The 20,343-nt window shown below is 41.3% G+C and overlaps 1 protein-coding gene across 2 annotated transcripts in view; it reads left to right on the top strand.

The window, feature by feature from the left end:
* Nucleotides 1-20,343, top strand: part of MAPT (microtubule associated protein tau) — a 1,161,691-nt gene that overhangs the window by 529,172 nt on the left and 612,176 nt on the right. Inside the window, exon 6 of one of the 2 annotated variants that reach the window (XM_086923799.1) lies at nt 5,014-6,234. The exons of the other annotated variant lie outside the window; for it this stretch is intronic. Within the exon in view, the coding sequence (XP_086779925.1) occupies nt 5,014-6,234 (1,221 nt within the window). The remainder of the gene's footprint in view (nt 1-5,013; nt 6,235-20,343) is intronic. 2 annotated transcript variants of the gene reach the window in all.

The following is a 20,343-nucleotide window of genomic DNA, read 5'->3' as shown; positions in this document are numbered from 1 at the left end:
ATTTTGAACATTTTGGAAGCTATAAATATTGCCATAAGATTTCAATTAAGTGTTTATCATGGCTGCAACTGTCTTTAAACTGGATACCCAGAGGATATTCATGAACCTGCTCTTCACATGTATATCGTTTTCAGATTTCACACTGATGATGATATGCATGCACCACAGTGTAAAATAGGTATTCTAAAGTCAATAGGTCTAGAGAATAAAGGAAATTAAGCCATCCAGAGTATAAGCCTGCAGAACACTTGTATCATCAGCTTAATAATCAGCTATATTACCATCAATCTTTCAGTTGCACTGACATCAGCAATAGTAGAGATTGCATTACCGCAGATATCAAGGGATTGTGGGAGATCGAAAACTTAACTGAAGAAGAGAAGGGCCCTTCAACATCTAACAATGACTTCTCATCCCTGTCCTCACAGTTAACTGTCATAGTAGTAAAAGCTTTGCCTGATACCTTGAACGATGGCAAAAAAATATAAGGATATATGAGCATTATCTCTTGTGAAGAATGTGTGTTAAAATTATTCTCCCAAATGTAAAACTTGCCAAAAAATCCCAATACCATTGCAGCAAACAATGCTAAGAGTTTTCCATCTAGCAGCAATAAACGGTAAAATATCGGGTCCAAGAGCACACCAAAATAAACAGTACTTCCTGGTAGGAGAACAGTTCCGAATACTAATGCTTTGCCATACCTTGTCAGAACCTCATCAAGAATATGCACCATATACTCCAATTTTCGTATTCTTATATTTCAGTCACTCAGATGGATAAGAACATTTCTCAGATTCACAATGCCAATCGAGTTTAAGATGCTGCTTAAATAAGCACAGAGAGCGTCTCCTAATTAATGGTTGTGGTGGCAACCCATGAAAGGAAAAGGAGGCTGACACCATAGCTCACTATTTGGATAATACGCTCCCAACAGCCAATTCACAGAAGCAGATACTACAGGGATTTCACACTGTAGTGACGTGTATGAAATATCCTGGCCTCCACTCGTAGCACTTACTTACTAGATCAGATAAACTTTAATGCAAGGAATTGCATGTATTCAGATCTCTTCAACACAAAACAGGAGAGGGCCATATGTATCATTATTAGACATAGCGATTACATAATTGCGATTCTCTGCGAACCACAGTTAGGTGATCGCTATTTGAATTTTTGAAAGTCCATGAAATTCATTTAGGGTCTCCTAATGGGTTCTAAATCGACCTATCTCATTAATAGTCATGCAATTTGCGACCCATTAACGCAAAAATCACAGGGATGGTGGCCACCATGTCTGTCATTGCTTTTAAATGAAGCTGTCTTTTAAAAAACAATGCAGCCTGTTTACCTTAAAGGAAAACAGAACATATTTAAAAAAAGAAAAATTAAAAGTATTCTTTTCATTTTTTAAGAGTAGGCAGTGGTCCGTGGGACCACAGCCTACTCCAAAATATTTTTTTTTACCACCATTCACAAAGGGGAAGGGGGTTCTTGGGGACCCCTTCCCATTTACGAATGGGTTACCACCTACTTGAAGTAGGTGGTAAAATACAAATGTTTTGCGACCGCATTTTGGGCACAAAACATTCTTACATAGTGCTGCGATGCAGTATTAGGTACGGATGCCCTGAACATTCCCCTTCCTAATACCAAATCGGTATGTAAACGCAATTCCAAGTTGTGATTCAGTGACATGTTACTGGTTCACAAGTTGGAATTCATACATACCAAAATGCATTTTTGCGGTCACAGATGGCCCTATCGGGCTGGTGCAGGTCCTTACAGGGAAGATCATAATCAAATGTTACTGTAACAAACAGGCAGAGTGGGGTCCTGGGTCCTGTGCCAAGAGGCCTCTGCAGCTGTCTGATCTGTATATGACAAACTCAGCAGCCAATGCCTATCTTATTATGAATGGCAGTTTCACCCGGAGGTGGCACTGGACTTCTTCCCGCAACGGGTAGAAACCTGGATCAGTCACTTCACTAACTCAGAGAATGTGACGTGGTAATACTTTAACCCACGGGCGTTCCCAAAAAGACTCTCTCTCCGAGACACATTCTGCTTAAACAGGAGCATGGGACTTTTGTATGCCTTTCCGCTGCTACCTTTCCTGCCCAAGCATTGATCAAGATCAGCAATACTGGGCCCAATCAATCTCCCTGGCTGAGGATTGGGGCCAGGGTAGTGTTGGCTTGGCATCTGTCCTCTGATTAGGTTGCCACTTCAGGAGAATCTTTGTTCACAGCATCAGGGCATTGTCTTGCACCTGGCCCTACACGACCCCAACTCCATGCGTGCAGTTGATCTTCTTTAATCAACCTTTCAAAGTCGTTGTTGGTATCCTGGTAGCCAGGCACACTTCCATAAATCTGTGGCTTGGTGTGGCAGCAGCCAGACAGACCCATTGCAGGATGTCTTGTTTGTTTTGACTTTGGCCGAGCAAGGACTTGCACAGGGCACTGTTAACCCCTTCGCTGCTGGCCCGTTTCCGCCGCTGTGCGGTAAACAAATGAACAGGGGCGGGCCATGACGATACCAAGCCGTCATCAGCACACAAGCACTGTAGTGCATGACGGCTGGGTATCTTCATCAGCATACAAGGGGTTAAAGGTTACATTTTGACTCTCAGTCTTTTTGCTTTTGATGGACCAGACCTCTTTGTTTAGATTACCTGTTGTGATGCATTTTCTTAAAGATTTGCAACATATATTTCTGATCAAACCCTTAGTGATGCCTCAGAGGAAATTAAATGTGGTCCTTGCTTTCCTAAAGTATACCTGTTTGAGCCAAATCACAGTTGTCCATTACGGTATAATGGAGCATACATATCAGAAAAAATATTGTGATACAAAAATATCGTTTTTTTGTGGTAAATAATATCATTTTCAAAAATATTTTTTTTTCAATAATATTGTAATGTATTCATTTTAGGTGTTAGTATGGTTGGTATAATTTTTATTCATGTTTATAAAATATATTTTTAATTTAGATTTTGGCAGACTGTTACGCTGTCTGCAGACATATAAATCCCATGGGATATTATGGAATTTATATTTCGGTCGATGGGATATCCGTCAGCATTGTGATGGAGTAACCTGTCCCCTGAAATCTAAATTATTATTAAATGTTATTAGTAATTTGTTTTTTATAATCAACTTACAAAAACATTATGAAAATTGTTAACTGTTATATCATCTTTTGATTGTAAAATTGTAATTCTAATTTTTATTTTAGTTTTATTATTAATAATAATAAGCTATATTTAGGTAGCAGGTTGTTGGTTTGAAGGGGTATTGGTTTGGAAGTTAATGTATAAATAGTTTCAGATTATTGTTAATTAGTTTTCAATTGTTAATTCACTATTTAATTGATTGTTAACTATATAAATAGTTTAAAGGTGATATATTTAAGTTCTCCAGTATTGTATCTTTTATAGATTCAAATGCTTGAATCTTCCCTGCCGTCATGTGGGAGTCACCATGACGACGTGGAGGATTCAAGCATGTGAATCTATCAAATATATTGATACTGGAAAACCGAAGCGTGCAGGTAAATAACTTTTTTTTTTATCATTTAGATAGGCTTCAGTTTAGGAAATGTACTGCCTCTTGCTTAAACTATTTTATCATCCAGCCTAAAGACATCTTTCCTCTTTAACAGCATCATGTGATCAAAAAAATAATAAATATTTAACACATATATAAAAATGCATAAAGGGGCCAATTTCTTTGGTATGGTCATCTGTCATTCACGTTTTGCTTCCACCCACCAAAGAATACAGCACAGGGCAGTGAGTCAGTACTCTTCAGCCGCTAGCTTTCTTGCACTGTGAGTGACTGCATTTTGCCAGATCAAATGAGCACACTTGTAGGGAAAGAAAAAGAAGTACACTTCAGTGCCAGAGCTTGTGGGAAATAATATACCATTTTTTCCCATTCTTTATCCTTCTTTATTTTTTGATCACATTATGCTTTTAAACTATGCCTTTAGGTAACTGTATTTTAATGTCAGTAGTACTTTTTTGCCTCATTAAGGATCATCCAATTATATACTTTCAGACGAAAATTGCTTCTCTTAACTGCTATAGGTTTACCTGCCTGCTAGGAAGCACTCCTACTGTTCTATTAAAATCATGCAAAACTTTTTATTACAAGGAAATGACCACCATATTTAGGCAGCAGCGTGTTTTTTTCTTCATTTTTGTGGCATATGCCTGTAATAAAATTAATTTTAAATAATTACTATTGCACCACTTGTGAGCTTGTTAGTCCATGTGCCTCCTATTAGCGTTCGTAGTTTTAAATATGGTTATACTTCTCTGCATTCAAAATACTGCAAATTAGTAAAGGAAAGCATTTAGAAATTGACTGCCCTACCCCATATTGGGATTTACCCATCCATGTAAACTAGCTTTGTTTATGACTGTGATATGTATTTACACGGCATGCCCAGAATATAAATGTGTTCTGAGTTTTAGTACAACTTTATATCACTGTCAGCTTTGTTATGAATATATATTTTCTTCTTCAGTAACCTTGCTGATCATAGTGTTTTTCAGTATGAAATGGATAGAATGCTTCCCAATAGGTATAACTTTATCTTTAATCATTATTTGATTTAGAAACTGTCTAAAAACAAAACTGATATGAGAGAGTAATGGTATACTATGCAGTGTAAACAAAACCTTGATTATCCTGTATACAAAAACCCTGTACAGGTGTCATATATCTTCATTTTACAATAAATTATTTAGATAATCTCATATTTAATTTTCTAGTACCGATTTGTAATAAAGAAGCTTTTCTGTATGGTTGAGCAGATAGTATTGAAGGAGATGTTAAATCTAGGATTTCCGTTAATGTGCCATTATGGGTGGATTACTGGATGTTGCTAGTGCATGTTTATAGATTGTCACAAATATATGATTTGTATAGTTCATCAAATGTTTCATTTCAGTATGTTTGCTAACTCTGTTCCACACTTGGTAACCTGGCAATTTACTCCCAGAGGAAATTCAGAATCTAAAGGTATTGAGCACAGAATCTGAAATCCGGCAGTATGTGAAAAATGAAATTCCCTTTGAAGGTTACAAAGGAAACCAATCATGTGATGCAATTCAAGAATCGATCAGACAATCTAAATTCGACGTAGAACAAGTAGCAAAAGAGGTACAATATCAAGATGACTCTAAAAAAGCAGCAATCATTGTAGATATGCGTCAGAATGGAGCTGCTGAAACTAGCATGACAATAGGGCTTGAAATAGACAATATTGATGCATGTAAAGAAGTGATGAGTTTTAATTCTGAGATATGTGCGGTTGAAGAACTTTCACCGACTACCTCCGTTGTTGAGCTGAAGGATTTTCAGTTAGAAACTCATCAAAATAAACGAAAAGAAAATTATATAAAGAATATTAATGGTCAACTTTCTAACATTGAACAGATACCTTATGAAAATCACATTGAGTTAGGAAAGGTAACTGTTGAAGACGGACCAAACGAAGAGATATTATCTGTGCCAACATTGGCGCTAGTGCCTGCAAGCATTGGTGGAAAAGAACCACAAACTAAGGAGGAGCTCGAAGATGAATGTGAAAATCAGGGCGAGTTCTATAACTTCTTGTCTGATGAAAATGTGTGTCCGCCATTAGATAAAACATCAGCTTCTGATCTCGAAGATCATGGAGATGCAGTACATGAGCAGGTTGCAAGTAGTGAATGCATGTTTAAAGACTTGCAGCAAACACATTTACCAATGCTTTCACCAGGGCAGCAAATACCTAAAGATGACATTTTTGAAATTAACGAATCTTCTCTGACTGATTATGTAGCCAATTTTCCAAAAAGACAGATTGTTATGGCAGGTTTTGAAAATACCTTATTTGAAGACGCATCTTTTACTGAACATTCATCAGGATCATTCTCAGCTAAAGGTTATGTGGCTGCTTCTTGTGGGGACTCTGAAGCACAATCCCCTGAAAACGTCTATCAAGTGGAAATAGATGCCAATAGGCCCCTGCCTGTTAAGCAATTAAAATATGAACACGTTGTTTTAACCACCTCTGATAGAATCTGTGACAATTTAACGGGTCAAGGCAGTGTTTTGCAACACTTGACTGAAGGAATCTCGAATACAGCTGAACCAGATGATGGAATGATGGTGCGAAGAAGAAAACCTGGCATGCTTGGATCAGGAATACCAGTCAGTTGTGCTCCTCAATCACAAGGTGTGTTCCACATTTTTGTGTCATTCTCTTTGAGTTCGCAATCTGCTAGACCAAGACTGCACCCTGCTGCTGAACCCTGTAATAAGCTTCCAGCTACTTCCTGCGACCTGCTTGAAAGACTGCCCCGGAAATTTCACTGCGATTGTATACATATTGTACTGCTCGTTTCTTTCCCTTTGCTGTTTTATTTAGTTATTTGTTTCAAGTAATGATCAGTTTTTTGTCACATTGCATGCCAATTGCATGATTGCTTACACCATCCCTGTATTTTTTATTTTAGAACTGAGCACAGATCTCCAAATAATGGAATGATACTGAAAACATGTCTTATTTGCGGTCTCTCAGTCTTTTTAATAAATCCCACAGTTGCCTACCTGCATTGAGTGCCAATATTCTTTTTTTATGGTTTTTAGCAGAGAATACATTCTGCATGCAACACTCTTGAGTAGCCTCTTTGCTATGATCTCTATGGAAATGTCTTGATGGCAAGATTTGTTGGCTGTTAGTTAAATGTTGTTCATACTTAATTGGATTAGTAAGTGAAATGCTTACTTATTCAAATCCTGCATTGGAGACAAATCATTTTGCAGATGCTCTAGGTGTGAGCTTTTGGAATATGATAATGGTGTTTACATTTATTTGGTAATGAACAGGTATTTCAAAAGAGAAGTCGCATGTTTTTAACTTTTGATGTTCCTTTACTTCCCAACTTGTATATCTTCTGAAATGGCAAAACAACACTATCTATGTCATCGTAACTAATTACTGCTATCTTGTTTTGAATGCTCGTTCCATAATCTCTACACTCACTTCTCCCAAAACTCAATTTCAACTGCCACGTACTGCATAATTTGAAACAAGACTTTCCTAAGTATGTTCTGCAGTTTTATGTTAAAGTATTCCAATGACCCTGCAAAAAAAAATTTCGCCCAAAGGACAGCTGGCTATACCCATTATTCACGACCATAATTTATTTTTCATTTTCAAAAGTTTTTATTGAGAAAAGATACTCATAGTAAAGCATCACGGTACACCTTACAAGTGACATGCAGAACAACGAATGTATAATAAAAGGAATTTCACAATGTGTATGACCTATGATATAAAGAGACAATATATACAAAGTAATAATGTCACATTAAGAGCATCCAAAAATGTGGATAATTCGTCAGTGTTAAAATGATACACCGTCAGCAATCTAGATTAATTAGTATCATCAGGATATGCTGGTATCATAATGTGAAAAGTATGACTCGACAGGAATTTTCTTAAAAGGCAAAAGGAATATGAAAAAAAGGGAAAAAGGGAGAGTGGATATCTGGTTAATCTGGGAAAGTATGTGAATCTAGTAAAGGAAAGTGCATATGAGTCAGGGCAAACATTTGACGAAACTCAACTCCCACTCTGAAAATGACAAAAGTGTAATAAGAGGTATGCTATGGGGCTTTATTTTTCTGGCGTTAACTGTCAAGAGCATCCCATAGTTTTCTAGAGGAAGATAAAGAGTGAGATTTCTAAAAGCATGTATTGTCAGCACTTCTAAGGAAGCAGATCCGTACCCACCAGGTATGGAAGGAAATATTTGTTCTTCTCTTCCATTCAGAAAGGATCAGTTTAGTGCCTATAGCTAGTAAAAGGTCAGTGAGTTGAATTGCAATATTAACAAGAGTGCCTAATTGTGAAGATGCAATTACTCCCAAAATCGACATAGGTGCATCAGCGAGAAGGTGCGTTTTGAGAATATTCTCAGTTGTATTTTGTATTTAATGCCAAAGGGGATGAATATGTTTACAGTTAAAGAACGTGTGTTTAATAGCATTAGGAGCATGGTTACAGTTTCAACAAAGATTCGAGTCAGAGAGCTCCAACCAATGTATTCTTGTGTGAGTCTACTATGCAATATGAATGAAGCATAACCTTATTTGTGAAAGAGCTATAGTGATCTTGCCTGTAAGAGCGAAACTCCATATCTTAGGCCATGCAGATGGGAAGATGTTTTCACCAGATTGTGATTTAAAAATTGTGTTACATGTGTTGGAATTGTGCTTTGTTTCCTAAGTATTAGATGTCATGAGAAAATTATATATTTTGGATTTTATATGGTACAGTTTTGTGAAAGGTCTGGTTGAGCGGGAGAATGAGTGGGTTCTAACCTCCTGATTGCATTTTCTTTTTTAAATGGTGTAAAAGTATAAATTGGACAGTTTGTAACTGTGTTGAACGGCAGCTAAAGATAAGGGGTGGTAATCTTTGGTACACAGATCTTTGGATAGGGAAATGCCTTTCAATGCCCACTTGTTCCAAAAGTTGTCTTGTCCATCTATTTTAATCTGCTTGTTGAACCATAGGGAAGCCATTTTGGATTTGTATAAGTTTCCTATCTATACTGTGAAGCGTGTCTACTGTGTTGCGTATAATAGATAATGAGCATAGTATATTGAGACGGTTAATTGTATGGATCGTTGAGAGAGCATATAACGGAAGGGGAACTGATATGTCTATTTCCATGGACAACCGAGTAGGTTTGTGAGAAGTGGATTTAGAAAATCACCAAGCAACTTGCCTGCCCAATCAGGACTGTTGGTAGCATTGGTAATCTGGGAATTTAACCCCACCCTCCTTTTTGTCCATTCTAAGCTTCCTGAGAGAGATTCTAGATGTCCTGTCTTTCCAAAGAAACTCTTCTAAGATAGTTGTATATGGATTTTAAGCAGTCATGTGAGAATTTAAAGGAAAGCATTTATTTTATTTAAAAAGTTTTATAAAGCGCGAACAAGACCCGACAGGGTATCAGGACGCTATACATATAAGCAAACCATAAAGGAAGTTAAAAATACATAAGGTTATCAAATGACATATAAAGAATCAAAGCATTGCATAGTTGAAAGGTAGATCCGTGCAATAAATATGAAGTAAAAGATCGCTTGGTGACTTCAAGTCTATAGTTACAGCAAGCTTTTCAGGAACAGTCCTTTTACTTCAATCAATCAATCAGGGACTTGTGAAGCGCACTACTCACCGTGAAGGTCTCATGACGCTGGGGACAGAGGGGATGTCGAGCAGCTCCGTCTCATCCAAAGAGCCAGGTCTTGAGGCTCATCCTGAATGCTTGCAGTGTAGGGGTTCATCTGATGTTGAGGGGGTGTTTGTTCCAGGTCTTGGCCGCAATGTAAGAGAATGCTTTTCCTCCCTGTTAGCATTGGGGGTTCCCTAGTTGGCAGAGGTAGGTACCTTTGACCAAATAGAGACCCTTGCTTCTAGTCAGGGAAAGGGGGTACACTCCTGGATAATCCCTGCTCACCCCCTTGGTAGCTTGGCACGAGCAGGCAGGCTTATCTCAGAGGCAGTGTGTAAAGCATTTGTGAACACATACTGTAATACAGACCACACCAGTTTAGAAAACTAAGTAATCTTTACTAGACTTAACACAAGAACAAACTACAAAAATCCACAATACTGGAATCCAAAATAAGTCTTTAAAATGGTAGAAAATAGCTTAGTTCGATGTAGATAGTAACTTTACTCTCAAAGTACCTTAGATGCATCACGCAATGCAAACAAAAGGATCGCAGGGAAGTTGATGCGCCGTTCCTTACACTCAGGGGAGTGGATGCGTCGGTTCCTTACTGATGCGCAGGGTAGGCGAGGCCTCATTTTCTTACTGTGTGAGGAGTTGATGCGTCGTTTCTTACTGTGGCCGGGTGATGATGTGACAAGATTGCGCCTCAATGTGATGCGACGATCTGGTGCGATGCAACAAAATTGCGCCCTTGATGCGAAACGACAATGTTGGATGCGATGCATGCACACCCCACAACCGTGCGGCGAGCTCGGTAACTTCTGAGATGCGACAGGCCCTGCGGCACGCTTCTTCGGTGATGCAACAGCGACCTCTGCAGCAGCGCCAAGCTTCTCAAGGTGATGCGACATGCTTCGTCAGTGATGCGACGGCGAACAGCTCCGGCACGCTTCGGAGATGCGACGGAGACACAGTTTTTCTTGTTGCGTCGAGCTCCCAGCGACATGCAGTCTTCTCAGAGGGCCCAAACAACAGTAGTCACCTCTCTGCAGGTAGAATTCCCAGCAAGGGAATTCTGGGGAGTTGGTGAGGAAGTCTTGTATCCTTGAGACTTCAGGCAGGAGGCAAGCACACTTCCAGCCCTTGGAGATTCTTCTTCAGGAGATGGAGACAGTGTTGATAAAAGCAGACCTGGCCCAGGTAGCTGAAAGGAAATCTCCTCCCCTAGTCTTTATTCAATGCAGTTCCTATTCAGCCCAGGCCTGGCCCATCAGACTGCTGGAGCCAAAGCCCTCTCCAGCCCCCTGTCACCCACAAACCAGACATGGAATACACAAACCTAGCAGAGGCATGCTGGGTGGTTAGGATAGGTTTCTAAAAGTGGTATTTTCAAACACAGTATGTCAAAAGCACCTTCACTAAAAAATGTATTTTAACATTCTGAGTTCAGGCATTCTAAACTCGAATTTCTTCCTAGTTCTTTGAGTCAGTTAGGATTATAAGATGTTATAATCAAATTGCCCATTCTGGCCTATGGGAACAGGTAGCCATGCAATACTGAAAAACGAAATTGGCTGTAATTCACCATCAGGACATGCCACACATATCAGGGCATGTCCTACCTTTTACATACAATGCACCCTGCCCATGGGGGTATCATGGGCCTACCTTAGGGGTGACTAACGTGTAGAAAAGGTGAGGTTTAGGGACTGGCAAGTGTGTGCTCTTGCAAAGTCGACATGGCAGTCCTAGACTGCACACAAGCTCTGCAATGGCAGGCCTGAGCCACATTTTACAAGCTGCTTCTGTGGGTGGCACAATCCGTGCTGCGTGCCCAACCGCAGCATTTGATTTACAGGTCCTAGGCACACATGGTGCACTGTACTAGGATCTGACAAGTAAATCAAATAAGCCAATCATGGAATCACTAATGCATTACAACAATTTACAATAGGAAGCACCTGCACGTTGGCACTGAATAGAAGTGGCAAAGTGCCCACAGCATCAAAACCAGCAAAAACATAGCAAAAACACCAGAGGCAACAGCAAAAAATGGAAGGGAGACCCATGCCAATGGTGCCAGGTCTAACACTCACGTTCAGGTTCTGCGGATGCAAGGGATTATTGCCAGGGCAAGGTCAGTGGATCGGAGGTTTCTCTTGGGTGTGTAGAAGGAGATTCTTTCATTGAGGTACTGGGTTCCAATGTTGTGAAACCAGTGAGCAGCTTGAAAGTCATTTTCTTTTCGACGGAGAGCCAGTGGAGGTCTCGTAGGTGCTGGGTGATGTGGTCTTGATGTGGGATGGTGAGGAGGAGTGTTGAGTTGGTGATTGGCTCTTACTGGTGGTTGAACTAATGTGGTCTTGCATATTAAGGTGTTTGTCCAGAGGTATGCCCAATGATTTAGTGGAGTCCATAACATGAGGAGCGCTGTTGAGCGACATTGGTGGACGGAAAGCTGAATAAATCATACATTCACCCCCAGTCAAGAGATCTGGGTTAAATCTCACAATTCTACCCCAGTTTAGACCCAGCAATATGCAAATCAGTCTTGACCTTGTGCCTCATGGGAACAGTCCAGCCCGATCTGCCAAGCCAGTTCCTCCCTGGACTTGAAACAAGCATCCTGGGACCGGTGTCTGGGTATTACCCTTCATCAACCAGGCTAGCTTGAATCCAGTACTTTTTAGTAAAACAAGGGAACCCGAACAATTGGCTGAGGACCACGGATGCCAATCATATATTACAAAGAACAAGGGTCCTTAGCATTTTTGAAAGATCGAGAGGAAATAACATATAGACACTTTTCGGTTGATATACCCTAAAACGTATATAATCAACCCCACCTTGCACCTTTTTAATAATACCAGCCGAGGATATAATAAATATATGTTTTCCTACGAGACAGGTATTTTTTAACCCCACTTTTTTCACCTCACCTCACTAACTCACATCTTAAACACACACCCTCACATAGTTCACTACCAAGTGCTCCTACGTAGCCGCAAGTCGTAGCACGCCGCATTCTGTAGAGGGGTGCGAAGGCCCCGATGATGAAGAATGACACCAAGGGGCCTGTTGGTGTGTGAGGGGCATTTAAACAACACTGTGTGTTCCCCATCACTTTAGGGACCACGACCACTTCTCTGAGTGGATTCTATTTTGTTTAACGAAACAACATATAGACCATAATAGGAAACTATATTACTCCTATGTCCAGCCGGACAAGGATTTTATTTTGTAGTAATTCAGAGAAATGGGAACAGGAATAGCGGAACAAAGAAAGTAGTAGGGCACAATCCTGTATCGTACTTGGGAAGAAAGTAATAGGTAAGGGACACATACAACATGCAAAAGTTTACAGGCAAAGACTGAGCAAAGTTGGCCACTTTTAAATCAGTGTGTCAATTATAAGTATTGCCAAAATGTGAAACACAAAAACATTATACACCTTGGTAAGTTGTGAAAACACTAGAAGTCGACATTTCGATCCCTTGCTCTAGATAACTTGGGATCATCATCAGGACTGAAATTTTTACATTTGCCTGGTAATTGTCATTTAAAACCGCCTGTTAGTAAGTAACAGGGAAAGAAAAAACAAACAACCAATGGCTATATTACCAAACAGTATTAGAAACTGACATGAAGGAGTGCAAGTATAAGCATTGGCAACCTGAGTATTCGGAATCGAGCAAAAATTGTTGTGCACTTAGTGATTGGAAACAAGCCATTCGTGAAAGTCCTGTCCGTGATAGCTATGTGACTAACTCACTACGATATTGTTTTCAGGCGCAGAATACAATTTGCCAACATTGGTATTCGGAATCGAGCAGACACTAATGGACATTTAGTGTTCAAAGTCTGACAATTTGTGAGAGAACCATCCGTTGTGACTATGTAACCCATCCTGAATTAGGTTAAGGATTACAGGAGCAGTATATTGTGTTCGTTTCGGGAGTGAGCGTGCCTATCGGGTGTTTTAACGAGCGGTGTGACAGGGTGTTGATCGGAATAACCGCTCATTGAGATATGGTGATGGCACAGTCGGGTTGGCTTGTGACAATGAAGTGAAGGCTTACCAGTGATAAGGCAGTACGTTCCGTGTGGTTAAAGTGGTGCCAGGCGCTGGGCGTCCGCTAAGGGCAAACAGAAGGACACTGTAAGTATTGTGTGAGTAACCGTGCGTAAAGTGCTGTGGTGAGCAGTGCCGGGTATACCTTTGGAAGGACCGTAGTGGTCTCTGTTGAATTCAAGCCCAAGCCCTTCTGTCGCGTGCTGGGCGTTCCGGACCTGCCGGAGAGTTTCCGACGGTAATGGAGGGCGGTCTGCGTTGAGAACCGCTGCCGGGAGAGAAGGGGAGTTGGAGATGAAAAAAGGTGCTGGTAATGACAATGCGCTTATGATTGGGTGAAAGCGTCGAAGTGTCTTACCTGGCATCAATGGTTGGAGACTGCAAGAATCTGCTTACGTCTCTTTGGAGCAGTAAACTTCTCGTCTGCTATACTGGATCGCAAGCAAGAGCTGAACCTCTCGGGAACCGCTTAAAGCTCCCGGGCCGGCGGGATGACTCACGTGATGATTGGAGATAGACATGGGGTGCACTCCCTGGCTGGTGTTAGCAGCCATCTTGGAGTGGTGTGCTGTTAAGTTAATTCTCCCAATGGGTGCCATTTTACAGTGGGGTACTAGTGGTAAGATTCGGAGTTAATTTGCTTCCCAGGGGCGATCCATGGCATATAGTGGTTGCTTTAAGTCTGATTGTTTGTCAGACATGCCTGGGAGACCACCGAGCGGCTGTGTTGGTGCAACTTAAGGTGATGTGAATTATTTACAGTGCATATGTCGCGCAGTGCAGTCGGCAAATTGTGTAAACCCAAGTGACAATTAAAACAATTATTTACATTTCAATATGAGTATTACGAGTTCCAGTTTTTGACAAGAAGGAAAATTATCACATGATCCTTTACAGTCAGGAATTGTCTCTAGCGTGTTGAGCCCAACACTCATGTATTGTTCTTATACTAATGTAGTCCAGTCCTCCGATCTGTTGAGGCCATTTCTAATAGTGTCTAATTGAATTATTGTCTTTAATTCCTCGCGGTTGAGCAGCTGAGCCATGTTTCCACCTCCCTGTGGTAACTTGAGTACTTTCAGAATAGTCCATTGGATGTCGTTCTCATTATGTCCAGCCTCTGAGAAGTGGTCCACCAATGAAGCGTTAGGTGTTTTACATCTGATGCGGCTCCTGTGCTGGCAAATTCTTGTCTTGGCTTTCTGAGTTGTCTGGCCCACATATAATTTTGAACATGGACATTGTATGGTATAAATTACATTACTGGTATTGCAATTAGAAAACGATCGCCTTTCAACTGTGATGTTATTGTGAGTGAAATTCTTTCCTTCAACCGTGTACATACCCATACATTACAACCACCGCATTTGGCATGACCTACAATGGGCGGTAGGCCCCATACAGAATCAATGGTTGAGGGTGGTGTTGGTGAGGGGTGAGCAGCTCGGACCAAGTGGTCCTTCAGGTTTTTACTTTTGCGAAAGGCAAATAGGGGTCTGTCGATGTTTAGGTTACCTGCATTTAGTGTGGGCCAGTGTTTGATGACGGGGAGAAGGTTGTCACACAGGCTATTCTCTCATTTTGTTTTTTGTTTTGGGAGATAGCAGGATGTCGCGGGGGCAATACCAGGCTCGTTTGGAAGCCATTTTGACTATTCTTCTTGGATAGCACGATCCTTTAGTTTACTTGAGAGGGTTAGTGCCTCTTTGAAATAGTCCTCTTTAGAGGAACAATTGCGTCTAATTCTGAGAAATTGGGAATAGGGGAGTGAATCCCTAAGGGCTCTGGGGTGATTGCTGGTATAGCTTAGGAGCATGTTGCGCTCAGTAGGCTTCCTATAGAGTTGTGTTAGTAGCTCTCCCTCTGAGTGATAGATTGTTAGATCAAGGAAAGGAATTGAGGATTTGTCATGGGATATTGTGAATGATAGGCCAGAACAATTGTTGTTTAGCCAATGCAATAGTTGGTCTAATGTCTCGCTCTCTTGGTTCCAAATAAGGAAGATGTTGTCAATATATCTTCGCCTTAGTGTGATGCCGGCGAAGGAAGGATTGAAAGGCGTGAGAATGGAACCAGTTTCCAGTTGGTCCATAAAGAGGATTGCTAGGTTGGGGCCAAAAATAGCCCCCATGGAAGTCCCCTTGATTTGTTGATAGTATATGTTTTCAAAGACGACGAAATTTCTTGTCAGACATAATTCTAATAGCTGAAGTATGAATAGGGTGGGAACCCTATGTGGATGCGGTCGTGAGTCCAGGGTTTTTTGAATAACAAGTAAGGCTGCTGTCTGTGGGATGTCTTATATAACGATTCCACATCCATAGTACAGAGGGTGTCATGTGTGGGATCATAAGGAAAATATTCGACCAGGTTAATCATAGCCATGCTATCTCTCACATAGCAGGCTGTTTCAGGGATAAACTCTTTAATGAAAAAGTCAACATACGCCCCTAATGGCTCCAAAATTGAGCCGCTTGCAGGGACAATTGGGCGTCCAGAGGGGTTGGTTGAGTTTTTGGAAGAGTATATATTACTGGCAGGCGGGGGGTTTTGACATTGAGAAAATTGTATTCCTTTTTACTAAGATAACCATCTGCACATGCTTGGGATGTCAGCTTGGTGATGGTTTCTTGAACTTGTTTGGTTGGGTTGCCAGGTAGTCTTGGGTAGTGATCAGTATTGCTCAGTTGGCGTAGAACCTCGGTTTTGTATGCTTCCATTTCCTGGATCTCAATGCCTCCCCCTTTTGTCTGCGCTTTTTATTACTAAGGAGGTATTGGATTTAACTGTGTCAATCGCATATTTTTCCTTGCGCGAAATATTAAAGGGAATGAACATCTTAGTGCGCTCTAAGTTGGAAAGATCCTTGAAGACCAGTTTCTCAAAAGTTAGGATCTCAGAGGGTATCATACCGGCCCAGGGTGAGAATGTCGAGGGGGGCCGAAACGGGGTGTTGGAGTTGGTCATGGGGGATGGGTGTAGTTGGAAAAAAGCTTTGAGAGGAATAGTCCTAAAAATTCTTAGGAGTTCTGTCTGGCGTTCTATATAGTTAGGACGGACAGTGGGCACGAAGGACAAGCCTTTCTTGAGAAGTTCTAGTTCTTGGTCAAGCAAAATGTGCTTTGTTAAGTTAAAAATAGGGATAACCTCAGTACATGTTGTGGTGTTGACTACCACTGGTAGAAATTGTTCCTTGTCTTTTGTTCCACTGGAGGGTTGTACCATCTTTGTGGTTTCTTTACACGGCCCCGTTGTGGGGTGTTGGGCTGGCCTCTGGCTAAAAAATTAGTGGGATGGCTACCGCCCCGCCGATTGGTTGTGCTTGCCCCTTCACCTGGATCTGAGCTGTCTGAGGAGTCGGCAGAAGTGTCAGAGAACCCCACTAGATTCTGACGTTCATTGTAACGCCCCCAAGTTCTATTGGTTTGTGGGTTAGTGTAGGCTCTATTATTGTAAAAGTCTTTTTGAAGATAGGGATAAGTATTCTCAATGTTGTAGGTCTTGATATCTTTCTTTATTTTATTAGCTTTCTTGTTTTGTTCTATTATATAGAAGTCTGCTACTGTTTTTTCTATTTGTTCAAGTAGTTTTTTGATTTCAATGGTGGGATTTGAATCCTGCAGCTGTTTTGCTATGTCTGCAATTTCTACCTCTAATGATTTGAGTGTTTCTGTGGCGATATCAATTCCTAGAACTAGCCAATGTCTAGAGCAGGTTGTTCCTATATAGCTAAAGTTAGCAATATATTTTGGGTTGTCCGTGAAAATGCCAGGAATGTTTCTTACTTGGAGGCCCACCTGTATGACTTCAGCTTTTAGGTAATCTGTTAGCATCAAGATCATTAGTTGGAGACGGACTTGCTTTTTTCTGAGTTTCTCAAGTTGATCAGGCAAGGAAGTGTTAGCTAAGGTGGGTGCATCTGGGGTGTAAGAAAGGAGAGAGGGTCCTAAACAAATTTGTTTGATATATTCATCTGTGTACAGAGGTGCGTGTGCTGACATGTCAGGAGGTGAAAAAGGTTATAGAAGGAATTAGAGAGGTACTAGTAAAGCCCACCCTCAAGAGAGGGTTGTGTAGGTTTGCGAAAACCCTTGCAATCCAGCGATTGCGCTAAAGTACTTTTTAGTAAAACAAGGGAACCTGAACAATTGGCTGAGGACCATGGGTGTCAATCATATATTACAAAGAACAAGGGTCCTTAGCATTTTTAAAAGATCAAGAGGAAATAACATATAGACCATAATAGGAAACTAAATTACTCCTATGTCCAGCCGGACAAGGATTTTATTTTGTAGTAATTCAGAAAAATGGGAACAGGAATAGCGGAACAAAGAATGTAGTAGGGCACAATCCTGTACCGTACTTGGGAAGAAAGTAATAGGTAAGGGACACATACAACATGCAAAAGCTTACAGGCAAAGACTGAGCAAAGTTGGCCACTTTTAAATCAGTGTGTCAATTATAAGTATTGCCAAAGTGTGAAACACAATAACATTATACACATTGGTAAGTTATGAAAACACTAGAAGAAGTCGACGTTTCGATCCCTTGCTCTAAATAACTTGGGATCATCATCAGGACTGAAATGTTTACATTTGCCTGGTAATTATCATTTAAAACCGCCTGTTAGTAAGGAACAGGAAAAGAAAAAACAAACTACCAATGGCTGTATTAAGAAACAGTATTAGAAACTGACATGAAGGCATGCAAGTATAAGCATTGGCAACCTGAGTATTCGTAATCAAGCAAAAATTGTTGTGCACTTAGTGATTGGAAACAAGCCATTCGTGAAAGTCCTGTCCGTGATAGCTATGTGACTAACTCACTACGATATTGTTTTCAGGCGCAGAATACAATTTGGCAACATTGGTATTCGGAATCGAGCAGACTCTAATGGACATTTAGTGTTCAAAGTCTGACAATTTGTGAGAGAACCATCCGTTGTGACTATGTAACCCATCCTGAATTAGGTTAAGGATTTGAGGAGCAGTATATTGTGTTCGTTTCGGGAGTGAGTGTGCCTATCGGGTGTTTTAACGAGCGGTGTGACAGGGTGTTGATCGGAATAACCGCACATTGAGATATGGTGATGGCACAGTTGGGTTGGCTTGTGACAATGAAGTGAAGGCTTACCAGTGATAAGGGAGTACGTTCCATGTGGTTAAAGTGGTGCAAGGTGCTGGGTGTCCGCTATGGGCAAACAGAAGGACACTGTAAGTATTGTGTGAGTAACCGTGCGTAAAGTGCTGTGGTGAGCAGTGCCGGGTATACCTTTGGAAGGACCGTAGTGGTCTCTGTTGAATTCAAGCCCAAGCCCTTCTGTGGCGTGCTGGGCATTCTGGACCTGCCGGAGAGTTTCCGAAGGTAATGGAGGGCGGTCTGCGTTGAGAGCCGCTGCCGAGAGAGAAGGGGAGTTGGAGATGAGAAAAGGTGCTGGTAATGACAATGCGCTTATGATTGGCTGAAAGCGTCTAAGTGTCTTACCTGGCATCAAAGGTTGGAGACTGCAAGAATCTGCTTACGTCTCTGTGGAGCAGTAAATTCCGCGTCTGGTATACCGGATCGCAAGCAAGAGCTAAACCGCTCGGGAACCGCTTAAAGCTCCCGGGCCGGGCGGGACGACTCACGTGATGATTGGATATAGACAAGGGGTGCACTCCCTGGCTGGTGTTAGCAGCCATCTTGGAGTGGTGTGCTGTTAAGTTAATTCTCCCAATGGGTGCCATTTTACAGTGGGATACTAGTGGTAAGATTCAGAGTTAATTTGCTTCCCAGGGGCGATCCATGGCATATAGTGGTTGCTTTAAGTCTGATTGTTTGTCAGACATGCCTGGGAGACCACCGAGCGGCTGTGTTGGTGCAACTTAAGGTGATGTGAATTATTTACAGTGCATATTTTGCGCAGTGCAGTCTGCGAATTGTGTAAACCCAAGTGACAATTAAAACACTTATTTACATTTCAATATGAGTATTACGAGTTTCAGTTTTTGGGTGTTACCCTTCATCAGCCACGCTAGCTTGAATCCAGTGGCGCAGTGAGCAAGGGTCCCACGTCTCGGTATACCCATTCCACTTAGGGTGAAAAGTGCTACGCAAACAAATGATGGAGGGAATGCTGAATAAATCGTACATTCACCCCAGTCAAGAGATCTGGGTTAAACCCATCATTCATTTGCTCACCATGCCACCCCAGTTTAGACCCAGCCATATGCAAATCAGTCTTGAACCTGTGCCTCATGGGAACAGTCCAGACCGAACTCCCAAGCCAGGTCCTCCCTGGACCGGAAACAAGCATCCTGGGACCGGTTTCTGGGTGTTACCCTTCATCAGCCAGGCTTGCTTGAATACAACATTTTCTAGCTATCGCGACAAGAATTTTAGATTCTATTAAGGACACGGAGGCGAGGATTATGCTTTCTCATTTCTTTACTGCAACAACAGCAGCCAATGAAAATGAAAGTACACATGTAAAAAATAACATTTCTCATGAGGCTTTGAACCACGCCTCTCTTACAACAACCAATCACAAAGGTATCATGTCTATAAATCCTGGAGACACTACTCCGGCCTCCTCTTCCTTTGCGCAAAAGTCAGTAACAGTCTCATCACACTGAAAAGTTTAATACTGCAACGGAAAACAGATCCAGCAGAAGTCCCAACGGAGAAATCTTGAACAGAAAAGGAAAACCTCCATCCGGAAGGAGCGGCAGCCAAAAGCACAGGCGGTCTTCAACTCTTGTTGGAGTCGTTTCCTAGAACATAAAAAGGAAGTTTGAGAAAAGTTTCCACCACAACCTAGATCGTTGTAAGGGTGGGCAAAACAGTTAGGTAAAACCACATAAACAACAACAGTTGTATAACAGTCCCAATGGGTGGGATAATCCTTGCCTCCGTGTCCTTAATAGAATCTAAAATTCTTGTCGCAATAGCTAGAAAATTTTGTATTCTATGGCAGGACCGGAGGCTTCTGATTATGCTGGTTCAAAGCTCACATTAAAGCTCGTCAATCACAGCATCA

This window comes from Lissotriton vulgaris, chromosome 5 (genome assembly GCF_964263255.1).
Source record: "Lissotriton vulgaris chromosome 5, aLisVul1.2, whole genome shotgun sequence".
NCBI classification, from domain to species: Eukaryota; Metazoa; Chordata; class Amphibia; order Caudata; family Salamandridae; genus Lissotriton; species Lissotriton vulgaris.
This window is presented reverse-complemented; position numbering and strand designations above follow the sequence as displayed.